This window comes from Poecilia reticulata, chromosome 13 (genome assembly GCF_904066995.2).
Source record: "Poecilia reticulata chromosome 13, P_reticulata-male-v2, whole genome shotgun sequence".
NCBI classification, from domain to species: domain Eukaryota; kingdom Metazoa; phylum Chordata; class Actinopteri; order Cyprinodontiformes; family Poeciliidae; genus Poecilia; species Poecilia reticulata.
The window spans coordinates 32,531,117-32,551,190 of NC_088842.1; the positions used below are offsets into that span (position 1 = coordinate 32,531,117).

The 20,074-nt window shown below is 40.8% G+C and overlaps 2 protein-coding genes and 1 long non-coding RNA gene across 4 annotated transcripts; 1 reads left to right on the forward strand and 2 right to left on the reverse strand.

The window, feature by feature from the left end:
- Positions 1-11,214: 11,214 nt before the first annotated feature.
- On the reverse strand, positions 11,215-13,356 carry LOC145554504 (uncharacterized). Of its 2 annotated transcripts, none has more exons than XR_014090468.1 (3): positions 12,846-13,356; positions 12,552-12,631; positions 11,215-12,475 (listed from the first exon to the last, which is right to left on the reverse strand). XR_014090468.1 is itself a non-coding variant. In XM_081614383.1 (3 exons), the coding sequence occupies exons 1-3, from the start codon at positions 13,285-13,287 to the stop codon at positions 12,383-12,385; spliced, it is 654 nt and encodes a 217-aa protein (XP_081470509.1). In that variant the 5' UTR covers positions 13,288-13,355; the 3' UTR covers positions 11,241-12,382. The 2 variants fall into 2 exon arrangements, 1 of the variants encoding a protein (XP_081470509.1); XM_081614383.1 differs by having other exon boundaries at positions 11,241-12,475; positions 12,807-13,355.
- Positions 13,357-14,853: 1,497 nt separating this feature from the next.
- On the reverse strand, positions 14,854-15,766 carry LOC145554633 (CD5 antigen-like). The gene is made up of 4 exons (XM_081614814.1): positions 15,757-15,766; positions 15,387-15,695; positions 15,014-15,310; positions 14,854-14,957 (listed from the first exon to the last, which is right to left on the reverse strand). The coding sequence occupies exons 1-4, from the start codon at positions 15,764-15,766 to the stop codon at positions 14,854-14,856; spliced, it is 720 nt and encodes a 239-aa protein (XP_081470940.1).
- A 2,961-nt stretch (positions 15,767-18,727) lies between these two features.
- LOC145554676 (uncharacterized) lies at positions 18,728-19,390 on the forward strand. The gene is made up of 2 exons (XR_014090663.1): positions 18,728-18,814; positions 19,023-19,390. It is a non-coding gene; the product is annotated as an uncharacterized LOC145554676 (long non-coding RNA).
- Positions 19,391-20,074: the final 684 nt, after the last annotated feature.

Consider the following 20,074-nt stretch of genomic DNA (forward strand, 5'->3'; position numbering starts at 1 on the left):
AATAGGATTATTTTTCTTTTTAAATTTGTTCCAGTTCCAAACGTTTGTCCATGACATGCAATGCTCCAGATCCACACTAAGAAGTTTACTGGAAGTTTCCTGGGCTGCAACCATGATATGGAAATAATCTATTACCAAGCACTGTTAGATGAAGTCACTCCATCAGGTTTACTCGCATATTGTGCACAACACAGAGAGAATATAAGACGATCAATAGTGAAACATTTCTGATTGAAAACTCTCCCAGGCAGAGACAACATGAGTTTTATACCAAGGCTGAGGGAGAGACGGTCTGGTTCTCATGCAGCTGCAGGAAAACATCTCCCAACCTTGTGCATGCAACCCAAATAGCTTCACTTGGTGAGAGTTCACCAGCATTTAGAATGAAGACAATATAACCAGCAGATTTTACCTTACAATCATTTGTCCACCACAAAACAGAGAAGAGCCGAATGAGGCGGCTGTTGATGTTAATTCAGTATTTGGACGTGTGGCCAACATGGACTGAACTTCCTCTGCTGCCATTGTTAAAACTACAGACAGACTGTGATTCTAAAATAACACAGAAAATCAAGGCCATCGTTCAAACTTCTCCTTCTGTTCGCTGATTGGTCCAGTAGAAAATCTACCAGAGGGAATCCAGGTGAAGGGGAAGAAGCCCAGACTGAGCTGGAAGTGAGAATCTTTTTAAAGTGGAGTTGGAAGCAGAACAGGAAGGAAATGGCCAGGATATGGAATCACCTGAACAGGTGATCTGTAGATTGTTGCTCTCATCTCTTTGTATCGACACCACAGATCCACAGTGGAGCTGTCTGCAAGCTACAGCTGCTGATGTATGGTTCTCGTTCCAGTTCCAGTTCCGATATTTCACTGGTTTCCAGTCTCCCAGGTCCTTCTTCTCCAGTCGGCCACCACAGCGACTCCTTCCTGCTACCAGTCTGACTTCATCAGACAGCGCTGGAAGAAACAACATTTACTGTTGGGTTACAACAAGCAGAGACAGATTGATTTAGGATGTGTTGACAGGATCCTGTTGATGGAGTTTATTTGATCTTCTCTTAGAGGCAGAGCTATCAGGGATGGTTCTGATCAAAGCATCTTTATGCTGGAATGGCCTAGTTAAAGCCCAGACCCAAATGTTATTTATGCTCTGTAGTAAAACCTGAAATGTTTTTGTTATTCACCTTTTCTATCCATTTATATTTATGTCTTTACTGAGACCAACCAAAGTCAAATTCATTGTTTTTATGTAAAAGTTTTAAAATCCAGTTGATTCTGGTTCTGATTCTGATTCTGGTTCTGATTCTAAATCTGGTTCTGGTTCTGTTTCTTGTTCTGAGTGCAGAGAGATCATCATTATGTGCCTCAGCAGCTTGAGATCGTGTTCCAGACATTAGCTTAACATCTGTCTTCCTCCAGAATGAGTCTGACCCCCCAGCAGTAGGAACTGGACCCATCTGGGCCGATCACTAAGAGAAATCTACCAGAAACAGAAACACTGAGTGCAGCCGTCTAAAATCAGAGCTTAAATTCATGAACTCTCTGCCACCAAGTCACTAAACTGGTTCTGCTGAACTTCAGATGTCTGTCAGCAAGAGGACTATTAGTTACTGACTCCATCACTGAGCAGAATGTTGATGTTCCTGACAGAAACATGGCTGGATATCAATAACGACTCATCTGAACTAATTGAATCACTGATTTTTAATTACAATTTTTAAGTGAGAATAGAAAACATGAAATCTGAGGAGGGGTTGCTACAAAATATCAGATTCATAAAAACTGTAAGAAGGTTGATTTAGGTCATTTTAACTCTTAAATATCTGTGAATTGAGGTAAAAGGCCATAAATGAGCTCTGATGCTAACTCTATACAAAATCCCATCATATGTGGAAAACATCTTTATTGACTTTAATGGTTTTATCTGTTACATGCATTGATCATGACTGTTAGATAATTGTGGGAGATTTCAACATCCTTGTTGACGAGCCTGAAGACGGAGGAGATTAAAAGCTGATATTCTTGATCGTTTTGGTTTAATTCAGCTTGTTGACCCAGCAACACACAATAAAGGTCACATTCTGGTTCTGGTCATCAGTAAGGTGTGAATATTTCCAGCGTCTCTGTAACTGATGTCTCCCTGTCTGATTATTTCACTCTTATCTTTGAAACCACAATAACCATCGACTCATTAAGCCAAACAGCTTCTGTCATAAAATCTTCTGTTGAAACACAGCAGAAACTTTAATCAGTTATATTTCCCCACTTCGCCTTCATGCTGCAACCTGTAGATGAGCTGCTAGATAACTTCCACCCTAACATCTCAGATATCATTGATTTAATTGCTCCCACTAAAGTGAAGGTTGTGTCTGTTAGGAACTAAATATGTGCCAACAGTTAGATCTGCAAGACGACTCTGTGGTAGAACCGAACGTAAATGGAGTAAAACTCAACTTCACGTTTATTATGAAATCTGTAAAGACTGAACTAAAACATTCATGCTCTTTGCATAAACCATAAACTAAAACATGAACAATGATTGAGTTTTATTTGCCACAGTTGACAGGCTCACAAACCAGCTGAGCTGCAGTCGAACACGGCCTGCACATTTCTTTAGAGGAAATTAAAAACTTAGAGGATTAATCTGCACATCCACACTAAATCCAATATCAATGCTGTACCTGAACATAACAAAGGCAGAATAAAAGACACAATTTCAAATATTCAACTATGAAAACTTTGAATAAATTATAACCAGATTCAGCTCCTCCTCCTGCTGTCTTGATATCACACCCACAGCTTTTCTTCAGAAAGTCCTGCCTGTCATTTCATCTGATCTGATTCTAATAGTAACTCATGGCTCTCATCAGCCGTTTTCCCCCAGCAGTTTTCAAAGCACTGATATAAAAAACAACCATCTGAACAAATCATTCCTGCAGAATTACAGGCCGATCTCCAACCTTTCATTCATCAGCAAAATGATTGAAAAGCTGTTTCAACAATTAACTGCAAAACAACCGAAACTCTGAGTTTCTTTAAATCTGGACTAAAAACCCAGCTGGTCAGATTTGCTTTGAAACAAAATAAATGAAACACTGAACAACATTTTGATGAGTAACGACGGCACTTTGACTAAATGTACTGTTTACTGGTTTACTCTGTCTTTTAGGACTTTTTGTGTTTTTCTGAAGTAAAGCACTTTGAATCGCCTTGGTGCTGAAATGTGCTTCACAAATAAACTCGATCGATTGGTTGATTGATTCTAATCTGCAGCAGGAAGTTCGACATCCTGCCTGAGACACTCCCACGTCAGACGGAGCTCAAACGTTTTCACCAACACAACCGGCGGTACCAGAAACTGGTCCAATGACCGTGGTGCTACTGGGCTTGGTTGGCCAGCAAACGGGCCTGACCAGAACCTCAGAGAGAACCTGTGGAGTCAAGAGGAAGATGAGAGAATTGATGCAGAAGGAGCCATTTTATGAGGCTCCACCTGTTTACTGCACAGAGTTTCTGCTGCTTCTCCTTATCAATCAACCAATCAGATTCATTTTATAGATCATTTCAGCAACAAGGCAGTTCAAAGTGTTTTACATCATTAAAACACAAAAACCAACAATTCTTGGTTTTATTGGCTCCTCAGCAGCAAGTAGACAATATAAACATCACTAACTGTGTAGCAGCAGCTCTATGATCGGAGACCAGAAACAGTTTCCAGTTTTTAGTTTGTAACATTTAACATGTTTATCAGCAGATAATTGTTAATTTGAACTCTAGTGAATATTAGTGTTTGATGAAAGTGGAGTCCTACCTGAGCTGCAGAGACACAGAAGCAGCATCAGAGCTGTTTGCTCCATGTTTCCTCTGATGTGGAGTGAAGCTTCGTCTCTTGATGTGATCAGGATGTGGCTCCAGACTCTGAAGACTTCCTACTTTAAGCTTTTTTATCTGCTACTTCCTGAACGTCGTCACAGTTCAGGTCTTTGGCTGCTTTCAGAGACAACGCCTCCTTCCTAGGAGCTCATCATGAAGATGGGTTCAAACTGGGCCTACTGGGATTCAGAGGTTTCACCAGTCAGTCTCTGTTGTTCCTGTGTTTAGTTCAGTCCTTGTTCTGCTTGTGGCCGGAGTGGATCCAGGTGTGTCATCCACTGAAAGGGAACCTGATGTTGTTGGCAGCAGTAGCTCAGCTTCCCTCCAGGAAGGGGTCACAGCTGGACAGAAATGAGCCCAGGTGTAGCTGCTATGAAGAGGAGAAACAGAGAGAACATGAACTGAATGTCAGCAATGACTGCAGAAGCGTTGCTTGTTTGTTACTTTAATAATAATAATAAGCTGCATTGCAAGCATCTCTGTTGCTCTGAGCGTTTCACTGGCAGAGCAGATTTATTCCTTATATGCAGCGTTTACATCTAGGGCTGAAACGATTCCTCGAATGATTTGAGTACCACGATTAATAAAATTCCTGATTTATTATTTAGCAGTTTGTTCCGGCCGGGACTTTACTTGCGTTGAGCAACGCTTTCACTTCCGCCTCCGAGTTTTTGGCGAAAGCTACGTGTTAGCGGCATAACGTCCAATTTTCAAGTTGGGCCGTGGGGATTTTATTGATTGATGATCATGCCCGGGGTTTCGTTGTTTTCGGGGGACCAATAATCCTTCTTAAAACGACTGGCGGGATGCCTGGAGTTCTGCAGCCTTTCTCCTCCGGGAGCTGCTGGTTCAGAGCGAACGGCGGGATTATTTATACAGGTAAGCGGATAGGCTGAGTAGTTGTTGCATATTGTGTAAATGTAGCTTTACAGATGAACCGCTCAATAAATTTCATATCACCCAGGTCTCAACAAACGGGAGGCAGAAATCATCCTGGCAGTACATGGCTGGTCGATGAGTTTCTGAGCAAAGGTGTTAAATCCCGTTGCTAACAAAAGCTATAAATGGCTGAGAAAGCCACACCTGTCTAGTCTCCCGTTTTGGCAGGGAAACTACTGTTTTTTATTACGTCTTTTATCCCCTTTTTTTCAAAATTTTTAAAACCGTTGTTCTTTAACTATCCCGCTAGTTCGTGTCATTCCAGGGAATCTGTTTGTATTTTTCGCATCTCTCCACTCTCTTTACAGTTACACAACAAAAACAATTTATTTCTTGTGTGACTCCCTCAAAGTGTGGTCGCATTTGTTTGATTAAAATTATGATTTTAGTTTAGGATTTGACCATGTTTTGAAATTTTGGAGCAATGTCACGCAATGCATAATTGCGCCGCTAGATGGCAGAAGCGAGCCCCGACGGGACTGACGGTGCGAGATTTCGGTGTCGAGGAAGTTCCCCTCCATTCGGATAGAGCTACCAGCACAGCAACACCGTCTCTGTGGCTCACTCGATTTTTTCCTGTTTAAACGGGTTGGTTCGGGTTTAAGCTGAAAACTGAGATGCGATCAACATGATTGATCTGTTAAGCGTCGTGACCTCGGTCCCCGGTGTATTTGGTTTGTGTTATTTTATGTTGTCATTATATTTAGCTAATAAGCTCTCGGTTAGCTGCTCGGAGGATTTCCTCAGATGCTACGTGAAGAATGCGTATATTTTATATAGCCGTCTGTAATGTGCAATATTTTACAATTCCTTGTATAATAATAAGCTGATGTTGTGTTATAGAAGAACTAGTAGAAGTGTGAATGTATAGTCACAATTTTTCAAAGTTGTATAATGAGTTTATTATTATAACCTGAAATACGGATGAGAGCTACCAGCACAGCAACACCGTCTTATGTGGCTCACTCGTTTTTTCCTGTTAAAACAGGTTATTTGCATCTGCTTGCCTGTCCCCCACTGAGACCCGCAACACTTACTCACAGAAATTCAAACACTTTATAAAATCTTCCATTAGCACACTTAGCAGTGAGTGAATGAGGATGATTGACAGCATTAAGGCTGTCCTGCTTCTGATTGGTTGTTTGTGGTCAGGACGCAGCATTTCTCTAGACAGCAATAGCAGCTCAGGGAGGAAGTGGAGGAGATTGATCTCTTCACAGATTATCTGTTTCAAACTGTCACAACATGGTGACAGCTTTAACAAATGTGGAAAAGCATATTTTTAAAAAAATTAAATGTATATTCTGCAACTTGAACTAAATGCACATCGGGTTTTTTGAGAAGTCTGGATTGCTTCATGTATATTTTGTACGTTGCCTGTGACTGTTGCTGGTGGGGAGAGAGCTTTCAATGAGCTAACACTGATGATAAAAAAAATTAAACAACCTATTTGCATGAATCTGTTGCATGTAAAATTCACCAGCAGTGAACATTGAGCTAGTATCAGTATTTGACCAATGAAAGCAAGGCAGCTGCAAGCCTTTAACATTGTGATGCTTTTTATGAGTCAGATAAGCTAAAGAAATGGTAACAGCAGCTGTGAAGGGGGCCCAATTTTATTTTTCATCCTGGGGCCCAAGATTCCTGGCGGCGCCTCTGCTGCCCAGTGAGTGGTTCTGTCTCTGCGCTGTAAAGTTTATGTATGTGGTCCTGATTGGCCGGTGAGTTATTGGTTAAGCGGTTCAGCCCAGTGATGAGCTTTTGCGTTCGATTTGTAGTCACACATCACGCTGGTTTTATCTTATTTTATTATTATTTTCATAATTTTTCTGTGCTGTAAATACTTAGCATGTTTTCTGTGGCAAACCTTGAGCAAGGATGGAGAGTAGTAGGAGAAAGTAGCAAAGGGAGGAGAAGTGGTCAGTTATTCCTCCAGGAGGATTCCTGGAACATCTTCAGATTATAAATCTGGAACATTTAAATGTATTTTTTTTTCATAAGTCATTTTTCTGTCATTTAATTTCAGATTTAGTCTTTGACCATCAGAGCAGAAAGGCTTCATAGAGGCAGAGGGAAATCTAAACATGAATCTGGATGTTCAGCCTCTGTGAGCTGAGTGATGCTAATCTGGACTGAAGCGTCAGCAACATTATCAGCTTTATTGCAACATAACCAGGTTTTTAGGGTAAAGCTAAACTTTAGATCTTCAACTGGAAAAAGTTGTTTATTTCAAAGTGCTGAGATATTTTAGGCCCATATAACTAAAAACATATTTTATTTAGAATATTAAACTCTACCAGCTCCTTTATGTTGCTGCAGCAACATGCATTCATATTAGCTGAACCTCTGCAGCTCTGATCTAAAATTAGAGCCCAGTTGGGCCAAAGTTTGATAGTCGGGTCGGGATTCTGTGGTGTATTTTTAGTAAGTCATCAGGTTTCTTTCACATGGAAACCATAACTAATTGCTCCCTTGGACTAATTTCAATCTATATATTCATAGTTTTACTAAAAGAAAAGAAACCCTTTTTTGCATGTTTAGCTTTATCCATATTTGGATAGGATCACAGTTTCCATCTGCTCTGGCTGACATAATGTACTAAATTATGAAATATGAGTCAATAAATGAATCCTGTTTTCCTTTTCTTCAGATCGCTCACGTCACTGTTACAGCAGTCCTGACTCTTGGTACCGGTAACAGATCATGGGGGCTCGTCCGGGATCAGCACACCACATGGAGTCACATGTTACTGGAGCCTGGATTGACCCAGTGAGTAGCAGAGGCCATGAACTGGTGAAAATGGTTTACCAGCACGGAAATCCTAGAGTCAAAGCAACACTTCAGGTATGTTTTTGATGAATTAATAACATTATAATATGATTTAAAGCTAAAAAATAAAAAGATTTTACATGAAAATGCCCCTTTAATGGAAAAGTTTCTAAAAAGTGACATAGTTTTTTAATTCACACTCATCAATTCAGTTTCCATAATGGAAACTTTTGAAACTTGCTTTAAGTCTCTAATGTGTACTAATGGATGGAGTCACAGAAAACTCAACTGTTTCTTGAACAGTAATTCACATGAATCTGAATTTGATCAGAAGCTTGTTTTGAATATGATTCTGGGGTTTTTAACACTTTAATATCCATTATTACCATTTACATTTCATTCAGGTGGGTGATGCATTTAGTATTGAAAGTTTCTCATTTATGCATCAAAGGTTGGAGGTTTAGAGACAAACAGCTATTTGGCAGATTTGAGGGAAATTGCCAAGTTGTCTGGACAATATTATGATGGAGGTAATGTGTACCATACCATAATCTAGACATTTTTCTGTCATTTAATTTCAGATTTAGTCTTTGACCATCAGAGCAGAAAGGCTTCATAGAGGCAGAGGGAAATCTAAACATGAATCTGGATGTTCAGCCTCTGTGAGCTGCGTGATGCTAATCTGGACTGAAGCGTCAGCAACATTATCAGCTTTATTGCAGCATAACCAGGTTTTTAGGGTTAATCTAAACTTTAGATCTTCAACTGGAAAAAGTTGTTTATTTCAAAGCGCTGAGATATTTTAGGCCCATATAACTAAAAACATATTTTATTTAGAATATTAAACTCTACCAGCTCCTTTATGTTGCTGCAGCAACATGCATTCATATTAGCTGAACCTCTGCAGCTCTGATCTAAAATTAGAGCCCAGTTGGGCCAAAGTTTGATAGTCGGGTCGGGATTCTGTGGTGTATTCTTAATAAGTCACATGTTTTTTCTGGCATAGAAACCATAACAAATAGCTCCCTTGGACTAATTTCAATCTATATATTCATAGATTTACTGAACAAACAAAAACGATTTTTGCATGTTTAGCTTTATCCATATTTGGATAGGATCACAGTTTCCATCTGCTCTGGCTGACATAATGTACTAAATTATGAAATATGAGTCAATAAATGAATCCTGTTTTCCTTTTCTTCAGATCGCTCACGTCACTGTTACAGCAGTCCTGACTCTTGGTACCGGTAACAGATCATGGGGGCTCGTCCGGGATCAGCACACCACATGGAGTCACATGTTACTGGAGCCTGGATTGACCCAGTGAGTAGCAGAGGCCATGAACTAGTGAAAATGGTTTACCAGCACGGAAATCCTAGAGTCAAAGCAACACTTCAGGTATGTTTTTGATGAATTAATAACATTATAATATGATTTAAAACAAACAAAAAAAGATTTTAGATGACACTGCCCCTTTAATGGAAAAGTTTCTAAAAAGTTACATAGTTTTTTAATTCACACTCATCAATTCAGTTTCCATAATGGAAACTTTTGAAACTTGCTTTAAGTCTCTAATGTGTACTAATGGATGGAGTCACAGAAAACTCAACTGTTTCTTGAACAGTAATTCACATGAATCTGAATTTGATCAGAAGCTTGTTTTGAATATGATTCTGTTTTTTTTAACACTTTAATATCCATTATTACCATTTACATTTCATTCAGGTGGGTGATGCATTTAGTATTGAAAGTTTCTCATTTATGCATCAAAGGTTGGAGGTTTAGAGACAAACAGCTATTTAGCAGATTTGAGGGAAATTGTCAAGTTGTCTGGACAATATTATGATGGAGGTAATGTGTACCATACCATAATCTAGACATTTTTCTGTCATTTAATTTCAGATTTAGTCTTTGACCATCAGAGCAGAAAGGCTTCATAGAGGCAGAGGGAAATCTAAACATGAATCTGGATGTTCAGCCTCTGTGAGCTGAGTGATGCTAATCTGGACTGAAGCGTCAGCAACATTATCAGCTTTATTGCAGCATAACCAGGTTTTTAGGGTTAATCTAAACTTTAGATCTTCAACTGGAAAAAGTTGTTTATTTCAAAGAGCTGAGATATTTTAGGCCCATAAAACTAAAAACATATTTTATTTAGAATATTAAACTCTACCAGCTCCTTTATGTTGCTGCAGCAACATGCATTCATATTAGCTGAACCTCTGCAGCTCTGATCTAAAATTAGAGCCCAGTTGGGCCAAAGTTTGATAGTCGGGTCGGGATTCTGTGGTGTATTCTTAATAAGTCATCAGGTTTATTTTGGCATAGAAACCATGACTAATAGCTCCCTTGGACTAATTTCAATCTATATATTCATAGTTTTACTGAACAAACAAAAACGTTTTTGCATGTTTAGCTTTAGCCATATTCGTATAGATCACAGTTTTCCTTTGCTTTGCCTGACTTGATGTACTAAATGATGAAATATCAGTAAATAATTTAAAATTCTGACTCTTTAAAGTCCCCAAAACAGATTACAGTCTTCTGAGTTAAATTTCTATACCTTTCTGTCATAATTGGCACAATCCTACTACTATGTTATTAGTGGAGCTAATTTTTAGCTTAGTGCTAAAGCTAACTTAAAGGTTGAGAAACTATTCTTTCTTCATGAAGCGTGGGAATTCAGAGTTTAAAGTTGTAAAAATGCCATGTTAAATTTTATATTTTTGAAAGTTTTTTAATTGTGTTTTTGATCATTATTGATTTGAAATCAGTGTACAGTTTGATGTCCAGACCAGGTAGTATGGCCTTTTTTTACTTTTTGTAGCCATTAAGGAGCTACAAAAAGTAAAGCTACAAACAGCTTTACTTTTTGTAGCTCCTTAATGGCATCCCATAACTCCCACCTTGATATGGGACAATCCAACTGTGACCTCTGTTCCTCAGTCAGCTTAGGGAGATTTAGAGAAAAGAAGAAATCATCTTTTAAATCTGGATCATTTTGTAATTTAGATTTGTAAAGGTTTTCATAGAACTTTTTAAAGACATCAATTGTTGCAGAATCGAAAAACTGTTTTCCATTTGAATCTGTGATCGAAGAAAAAGACTGGGCCTTTTTCTCCCTCTCCACCAGATGATTAACACAAACCAAACAGTTTGCTGATGTCCTGTAATACCTTAACAACATGTGAGCTACTGTTGCCTTCCACTCTCTGCATTCAGCTTCTTTCATCCACTTGTCATATTTTCTTTCTAATTATGTCTTTTTAGTTTTTCTGTCTTTTTTGTTTCTTTGCATTTCTCACCAAGCTTTGTTTGCACCTATTTACATTTCTTCAGACTTCAGACTCCCCTCATCCAACTAGGAGGTGGACTGAAGTTTAACTCCTTAATCTGGTGGATGCATCTGATCTCCTGTCGCCCTCGACCTCTCCAACTCACTGGATCCTGTTTGTGGGTGAAATTATCTTTAACAGACTGAGAAAAAACTGTATAAAAACCAGAGAGAATATAATTTCTTTGTCAATATTTATTTGAAGCTTTACAGCATTTGGAGTCTCTGCTCACTGAACAGTCAGGAGAAAGAGCCTCCAGCAAAACACAGCAAACTGTTTATAGGAAATGTTTCATTTAATTCACACAGTTTAACAATCTACTTGGCTACAAAACACACTGCAAGCAAACGCATTTTATTTCATAAACAAATCAAACATTATGGCTGTCATAAGAATGAAAAAAGAAAATATTCTACGACTTTATAATAATCCAGAGTTCAGAGAAACGGCTTCAGAAGACTTTCCCATGATCACAAGCTTTACACAGGAACCATAACACTGTTATGCATTGATCCACTCATAATCATAGTAACCATAAAATGTTCCATCCCATCTGCAGGCTAAGACAGACATGTAGCCCACGTGTTTGTTGCTACCTGTACTTGGTCTGCCAGTCACCAGAACCTCATTATTCACACAGAGTTCGTTTGTCCTTTACAAAGCTGTTGAAATACTAATTATATGCGTCCATGAATTTCAGCCAGTGAAGCGCGTTTACAGCGTATGCACTCTTCGTGCTGATTGGTAGTTAACGTTATCGTAGTAGGAGATCAGAGGCAGCTTGTCCACATCGTCTGACATATTTCCCTCCTCCGTCTCATACAGGTTGATCCCGACGGCGGCCATTTTGTTCATGTATCTCTCTCTCGTATTTTGGTCAAGAGTGTCCACATGTTTTCTTGTTGTTGGTCTTGAAGCCATGGGTCCACTAAGCATTGTACATGCACTTCCCTACTAAGATGGCGCGGATCACTTCTGGTTCAGACTTGATGGAACTGGATGTATTGGATGGGTTATCATGGCAGTGAAGACATACACCACCTACAGGCAGCTCACAGTATTACAAGCCAGGATCAACTGTGTTGCATTTGTCACAATTCAAAACCCCAAATAAGACGAGGACACAAACTGGGTTCAGGGCCTGAATGGAATTGGCCACCTAACCTTTGACCCCAAATATCCTATCATATGCTATCCTTGCAAGGTTGATGAAGAGCAGATTTTGATGAAGTGGGTTTTCTGTTATATTTCGTTGAATGTTTTGCTTTGTGTTCCCTTCTTTTATAAGTTTTACTTTAGTAGGTTTAGTCCAGATACAAATTTCTGAATGTTGAACTTCCTTCCTGCTGCAGGAGCACAGAGACGTTTCATCATAGATACACAGACGGATAGATTTCCAGGAGTCTGAAACATGTCTCTGCTCCTTCCTGTGGATGTGAAATGAAGATCCTTTTCTCCTGGTTCCTTCAGACTGCAGGCTCCTCCTCTAAGCTGCCTTCAGCTCTGGATCCTTCATCATGATGGTTGTTTTCTGCTCCAGACTTCTGGTTTCTCCTGGCCTGGAAACAGAGGATGGTTCAGCTTCAATGCAAGAACTTTCCCAGCTGAACACATCATGCATGATACATGCAGTACCTTAAAGTAGAGGACCAGGACTGATCCCGGCAAACCCAGCAGGACGACAACCAGTCTGATGATCAAAGCAGTGAGATAGTCTGAAACCGAACGAAACAGATTCAGGATCAGCTTTCATCAGACGAGTCAAACCAGAAATTTACAATAATAATATAGACCCTTGTTTTCATGCTGCCTGTAGATCTGATCATGAACATTAATATCATCAATCCTCCTCTCTGACCTCATGAATGAGGCAGACAGCTGCTGGTTCACCTGAAGCAGAACTTCTCCTGATGGACTCCATGAGTTTACCTGAGACAGTGAGGTTGAGAGGCTGGCTCACAGAGGAGAAGTTATGGGAGAAAACGTAGACGTGGTAAAGGCAGCGGTAGGTTCCTTGGTGGGCGTGGCCAGCAGCAGCGAACAGGAAGAGGGCGGAGTGATTAACAGCTGGCAGGGTGTGGTTCAGAGTGTAGTTAGAGGAGCTGAAGATGAGCTGGAAGGAGCCGCCTTCATACTGAGGCCTGATGGAGCACATGATGCTGAAACCTGAGCCAATGAGGAGCTCAGACCCCTGCTTTCTGGCTGTGGAGACCCCGTCAGTGGAGGAAGAGAGGAAGATGAGCGGCTCAACCAGCAGATCTGGGAACGCAGAGGAAACACAGAGACAACTGGATCTAATCTGAGGTGGAAAACAAGATGGCATGAGAACGAGACAGGAGCTCATCACACTGGTTACCATGGTTACTAGCATGTTTATACATGGTTAGTAGCAACTTTATGACAGATCTTTAGTCTGTCAGTAATATTTAAACCAGTGGTCCCCAACCTTGTTATTACCGCGGACCGATCAAGACTTGAAAAATGCTGCGGCCCGGGGCGGGGGGTTATAAGGCCATGTTGGTGTTCCCGCTAAATCCTGAATATACCCACTTTGGATTGTCTTGGACTTTTTATCGCAGCCTTGCTGCCAGCATGCCTAGGTTGGCCCCATGTGGGGAAAAGGAGGGCAGACTAGATGGGTCCCATATGGGTTTGTCCATGTAGGGCCCACATAGGCTGTGGCTCTACATGGGCAAACCCACATGGGACCCATATATCAGCCCTCCTTTCCCCCACATGGGGCCCACCTAGGCATGCAGGTAGGGCTGTGGGGTTTACCCTGTCTGAGAACGAGAATACAACCTGCTGAATGTGACAGGTAGCCAATCAGAAAGCGCGGTGACGTAAGAACAGAGGGGAATCCCAAACAGCTGACATGTCGCGCAACTGAGAGTCCGGTGGGTGTCGGAGATGATATGTGGAAATGTTTATTATTATATGTAAAGGTCATTAGTACATAAGTTTATTATGTTTATTCAGTTACAATGTTAACTATAAAAAAACACAGTCACCTCCAAATCATAGTGCAGCAAATAGAGCGGCTGCTCCCGTCATCCTTCATCCACCGCCTTTTCTTTTGTTACGTCTTTTATCTCTTAAAATGACTCCACAAACTATCACTCTTGCTTCTACATCGTCATCCGTGTTTGGTTATTCTAAATTCCCGCTATGTTGGGGGTTTTGTGGATTATCCTCTGGAATCGCGATGTTCGTGACTGGAATCGTTCGTGTTGCTTCTTCCTTGTGGCTGGAGACACGAACCGATCGAACCTGTTGGACTTTTATCAGCTCTGTGGTCACAGAGGTTTGGAGAATCGGCCGACAATTCTTAAATATTTTTGTCTAAACCATATTTAAGACTCACAAGCTCTACTCATCTCCTCTCGACCACTGCCCAAACGCTCTGACTCTGGTCGCTATGGTAACGTTTATATATCCCTTCAAAATAACAGAAGCGCCAGAAAAACAAACATTTTACTTTCGTGAAAAACTTATCTCACGATAATGACTAACGGGAGCCCTGAGCTTGTTTCTCTGCAATGAGACGGTCCAAACTGGGAGTGAAGGGAGACAATGACACCTGAAGTGTTGCTTATATCCACAGCCTGCTTGGTCTCTACGTGGCAAAGCAGCTTGAAGCTTCATTGCCTCATTAGCAGCCGGTCGCCGCATGTTAAGCAGAGCGGCTTGTAATGTGGGACTCACCTACCGGACGGAATAAATCCATTCTCCTGTCTCTTCTCTGGCCTTTTCCCCTTTGCAAAGAAACTTTCCAAAGACACCTGATCCATTTCTTACTCATTTTGATGCTTGTGGGCTCAATGTTGGTGCGCAAGTAACCGGTTAATGGATTTTCAAAATAAAAGATCCTCCAGACTCAAATAATAAATAAAACGGAAATATTTCACTATTTCTAGGGCAGCCCGCTACCAATTGGTCAATGGACCGGGTGTTGGGGACCACTGGTGTAAACCATTTTTAGTTTCCCTCTCCTGAAGGTTTCAGGTTCTTGGTTAAAGGTGACAGTTTCTCTGCAGACATCTGGAACCTGATGAAGAAACATTTTAAAACACATAAATATGAGAGTTCAGAGTTACCTGAGCAGATTAACTCATGGCTCCAAACACCGTTTTCATCAATAGGTAAACATTTCTTTAATGTAGATCCTGATTGGAAACAGTCAGACATGATCCCCCAAACTGATCTCCATGAAGTTTCCTTTGATTTTCTTGCTGAAACAGCAGAACCACAGTCCAGTTCAGCACAAACTGCAGCAGCTGAGTTCTTGTCCCAGTCACCACCCCCAACATCCACTGGTCTCCAGTCTCCTTGATGTTTCATCTCCAGTCTCCCGGCACATCGGCTGGTCTCTCCCACCAACCTGATGTCTGGACCTGAGCAGAGACAAAGAGTTCATTAATGCAGGAAGTGAAGCAGTGAACAGCAGCAGGTCTGCAGATCCTCCTCTACCTGAACAGGTGAGTCCAACAGCTTGACCAGGTGAGCAGCTGTTTCTAACTGAACTCTTCCTGCTGCTGCAGGTCAGCAGAGCAGACTCACTGCCTTCACACAGGAACTCTCTGCTCCCCACTGGAGCCTCTGCTTCTCCATAGAGCGCCCCCTGGAGGACTGACGGAGGCCCACAGCCAATCTCCCTGCAGACCACCTCTGCATCCTGCAGGTCAAAGTCTTTTTCACACACTGAGGACCACGACTGGTTGGTCTTCACCTCCAGTCTACCTGAGCACCGGTTGGTCCCTTGAACCAGCCTGACTGAGTCTGTGGATGCAGAAAGAAAAAAGTTTTAAAATTCTTCAGAACTTTATTTTTCTAAACAGACATGGAAACATCTCTGGGTTTGATAAAAATACAAAGGAAATGTAAATAAAACCAAACTAGAAAAGTTCAGAGTATCAAAGGTGGAGTGAAACCGACTGTTCCTTTAATTTTATCTTTCATTTTATTTTTGCTGAATTTATCATATTTTTGGGACATAAATATGTTCAGAAACTCATTAAAAGTCAAACAATCTTTGTTTCTTGTGAAATTGTTAATATTTCAGCGGAATTAAAAATAAACATTGCAAAATTTCTCAACAGCGCCCCCTAGTTCAGTCAGGCCAACAACCATAACTAACAGAAGGTTTTCCTGCTATTTGCACTAAAAACAGGAAGTCCACTGTAGCCCGGGTGTAAATTTCTAGCTTTCACCGGTTTCTCAAACTCTTCATTAAATCACATGATAATCCTGATAATAGTGTCGCTCTCACGAGACTATGAAGCAACCAATCACTGCCCAGTTTCCAAGGTCACATGTTGTATTGCAGCCTATTGGCTGGCTATATTAATTTGAGCAGGAAGTTTGAACACTAGATGCATTGGGGGAAGCAGAGCAGAGCTGAGCTACAGGAGCCGATTACCACCAGACCAGCCAGGAGAGATGTCAGTTGTATGTAGAGCAACCGGCGGATCTGGTGAGTGTTTAACGTAGCGGTTAGCAATATGCTTGGTTGTGTGGGGTTGAGTGAACCCACACTGGGTTGAATAATGAAGTTTTAATGTCTCTAAATAGGATATTGATTGGATTGATAATGAACTTGATATTTATTGAATATAGATTTGTGTACACATCAGAATGATTGAATTGGATTTCAAAGTTTATTGGTCCTGTTTATTTGTACAGGCCAGAAGATGGCGAGCTAAATGTCCAGGCCTAGAGCCATAAGAAAAAGATTGCACTACGTGTGTGAAGACTTCCGCTCTCCTGCCAGGATGGTAGGAGGCTCCTTGTAGCCTGAGAACTTTTTCTGTCTCATCTTGATTTCGGATTTCCCACCTGGGACCTAAACCACATCAAGGCAAGCACCTTACCCAGAGTCAGCCTGTCTTGGGATTTGATTACCCCAGCTTGGGGTCAAAGGACTGAAGGGTGTGGGCTTGGTCAACTGTGGGGATTAATTTTTTTTGGTTTTGTTTGTTTATTTTCTTCCCTAGTATTGCGCATGTTTTGTTTTTTGTATGGCCTTTTAAATGTCTGTTTTTCTTGTTGGATTTATATGTGTTGTTGTCTTTCACCGTCAATATAACACACTGGCACACTGCAAATCTTCAGACTCCGTGTCTCCTTCATGAGTCGAGTGCTAGTCTTCTGAGAAACCAGCCCAATTGATCCATTTATTCATATGGCATTCTTTAAATATACTACAAAGTTTGGATTTTGGATAAAAAGTTCATTTTCTGTTGATTTTCAGGTTTTGAAAATATCTGATTTCCTTGAACTCCTCCTGGGTTTTTGATGTATCAACTTCAAAGCAGCAGAGATTAAAAGTTATAAAAATGATGAGTTTTTGTTAATCTATTTGGGCTAAACTGAGAACTTTATCTGGATATTTAAATTATTTTTAGTTTCCCTCTCCTCCAGGTTTCAGGTTCTTAGTTAAAGGTGACGGTTTCTCTGCAGACATCTGGAACCTGATGACGAAACATTTTAAAACACATAAATATGAGAGTTCAGAGTTACCTGAGCAGATGAACTCATGGCTCCAATCACTGTTTATTTCATCAGGTAAACATTTCTTTAATTCAGATACTGACAGCCAACAGTAAGAACTGATCTCCCAAACTGGTCTCTTTGAAGCTTCCGTTGAATATCTTACTGAAACAGCAGAACCACAGTCCAGTTCAGCACAAACTACAGCAGCTGAGTTCATGTTCCATTCACCACCCCCAAAATCCACTGGTCTCCAGTCTTCTTGATGTTTCATCTCCAGGCTCCCGGCACATCGGCTGGTCTCTCCCACCAACCTGATGTTGACTTGACCTGAGCAGAGACAGAGAGTTCATTAATGCAGGAAGTGAAGCAGTGAACAGCAGCAGGTCTGCAGATCCTCCTCTACCTGAACAGGTGAGTCCAACAGCTTGACCAGGTGAGCAGCTGTTTCTAACTGAACTCTTCCTGCTGCTGCAGGTCAGCAGAGCAGACTCACTGCCTTCACACAGGAACTCTCTGCTCCCCACTGGAGCCTCTGCTTCTCCATAGAGCGCCCCCTGGAGGACTGAAGGAGGCCCACAGCCAAACTCCCTGCAGACCACCTCTGCATCCTGCAGGTCAAAGTCTTTTTCACACACTGAGGACCACGACTGGTTGGTCTTCACCTCCAGTCTGCCTGAGCACCGGTTGGTCCCTTGAACCAGCCTGACTGAGTCTGTGGATGCAGAAAGAAAAAAGGTTTAAAATCCTTCAGAACTTTATTTTTCTAAATTCACATGGAAACATCTCTGGGTTTGTTAAAAAATACAAAGGAAATGTAAATAAAACCAAACTAGAAAAGTTCAGAGTATCAAAGGTGGAGTGAAACCGACTGATCCTGGAATTTTATCTTCATTTTATTTTTGCTGAATTTATCATATTTTTGGGACATAAATATGTTCAGAAACTCATTAAAGGTTAAACAATCTTTGTTCCTTGTGAAATTGTTAATATTTCAGCGTAATTAAAAATAAACATAGCAAAATTTCTCAACAGCGCCCCCTAGTTCAGTCAGGCCAACAACCATAACTAACAGAAGGTTTTCCTGCTATTTGCACTAAAAACAGGAAGTCCACTGTAGCCCGGGTGTAAATTTCTAGCTTTCACCGGTTTCTCAAACTCTTCATTAAATCACATGATAATCCTGATAATAGTGTCGCTCTCACGAGACTATGAAGCAACCAATCACTGCCCAGTTTCCAAGGTCACATGTTGTATTGCAGCCTATTGGCTGGCTATATTAATTTGAGCAGGAAGTTTGAACACTAGATGCATTGGGGGAAGCAGAGCAGAGCTGAGCTACAGGAGCCGATTACCACCAGACCAGCCAGGAGAGATGTCAGTTGTATGTAGAGCAACCGGCGGATCTGGTGAGTGTTTAACGTAGCGGTTAGCAATATGCTTGGTTGTGTGGGTTGAGTGAACCCACACTGGGTTGAATAATGAAGTTTTAATGTCTCTAAATAGGATATTGATTGGATTGATAATGAACTTGATATTTATTGAATATAGATTTGTGTACACATCAGAATGATTGAATTGGATTTCAAAGTTTATTGGTCCTGTTTATTTGTACAGGCCAGAAGATGGCGAGCTAAATGTCCAGGCCTAGAGCCATAAGAAAAAGATTGCACTACGTGTGTGAAGACTTCCGCTCTCCTGCCAGGATGGTAGGAGGCTCCTTGTAGCCTGAGAACTCTTTCTGTCTCATCTTGATTTCGGATTTCCCACCTGGGACCTAAACCACATCAAGTCAAGCACCTTACCCAGAGTCAGCCTGTCTTGGGATTTGATTACCCCAGCTTGGGGTCAAAGGACTGAAGGGTGTGGGCTTGGTCAACTGTGGGGATTAATTTACTTTGGTTTTGTTTGTTTATTTTCTTCCCTAGTATTGCGCATGTTTTGTTTTTTGTATGGCCTTTTAAATGTCTGTTTTTCTTGTTGGATTTATATGTGTTGTTGTCTTTCACCGTCAATATAACACACTGGCACACTGCAAATCTTCAGACTCCGTGTCTCCTTCATGAGTCGAGTGCTAGTCTTCTGAGAAACCAGCCCAATTGATCCATTTATTCATATGGCATTCTTTAAATATACTACATTTATTTCTGGCGAGCTAGCCAGGAGGAGGCAGTAGAGAGCTGAAGAATTGCAGTTTTTTTGCCAGTATGGACATTTTGATGAAATATGAGGTTAAAATACCTAATGCAGTGTTGATTAGATATGCAACAAACACAGAAGCTGATAATGAAGTAGCTGACTTTTTGACTGGTTATGGACCAATGGAAAAGTTCAAATTTGTAACTGATTCTGACTCAGATTTTCATGATTGTATAATTTTTGAGTTTGTGTCAGGAAATGCATTAGAGAGGTTGCGTAAAATCTTGCCATACTCGTATAAGTGTCAAACTGGAAACATTAGTTATGAAATTGAAGAACTTTCAGTGGTTTGTTCCGAGTTAGAAACCAAAGAAAAAACTCAAGCTTACTTGAATGAAATGAAAAATTTGGCTAAGCTCACAGGTCAGGATTACACAGATGTTCTTCAGAGTGTAATGTCTCTACTGGGCCGGTCAATTACTGAACTTGGTCCAGCTGCTTTGAAGTCTTTGCCGGATAAAGAGGAGTTA

Excerpts from the sequence above, each read along its gene's own strand:
- LOC145554504 (XM_081614383.1), bottom strand. The coding sequence starts at position 13,287 with ATGCTAGTAACCATGGTAACCAGTGTGATGAGCTCCTGTCTCGTTCTC. Across the intron at positions 12,632-12,806 it reads CAGGAGAAGTTCTGCTTCAG|ACTATCTCACTGCTTTGATC; the intron begins GTGAACCAGCAG and ends GTTCGGTTTCAG. Across the intron at positions 12,476-12,551 it reads TCCTGGTCCTCTACTTTAAG|GCCAGGAGAAACCAGAAGTC; the intron begins GTACTGCATGTA and ends CTCTGTTTCCAG.
- LOC145554633 (XM_081614814.1), bottom strand. Across the intron at positions 15,311-15,386 it reads TGTTGGACTCACCTGTTCAG|GTCCAGACATCAGGTTGGTG; the intron begins GTAGAGGAGGAT and ends GTCTCTGCTCAG. Across the intron at positions 14,958-15,013 it reads CCATGAGTTAATCTGCTCAG|ATGTCTGCAGAGAAACTGTC; the intron begins GTAACTCTGAAC and ends ATCAGGTTCCAG.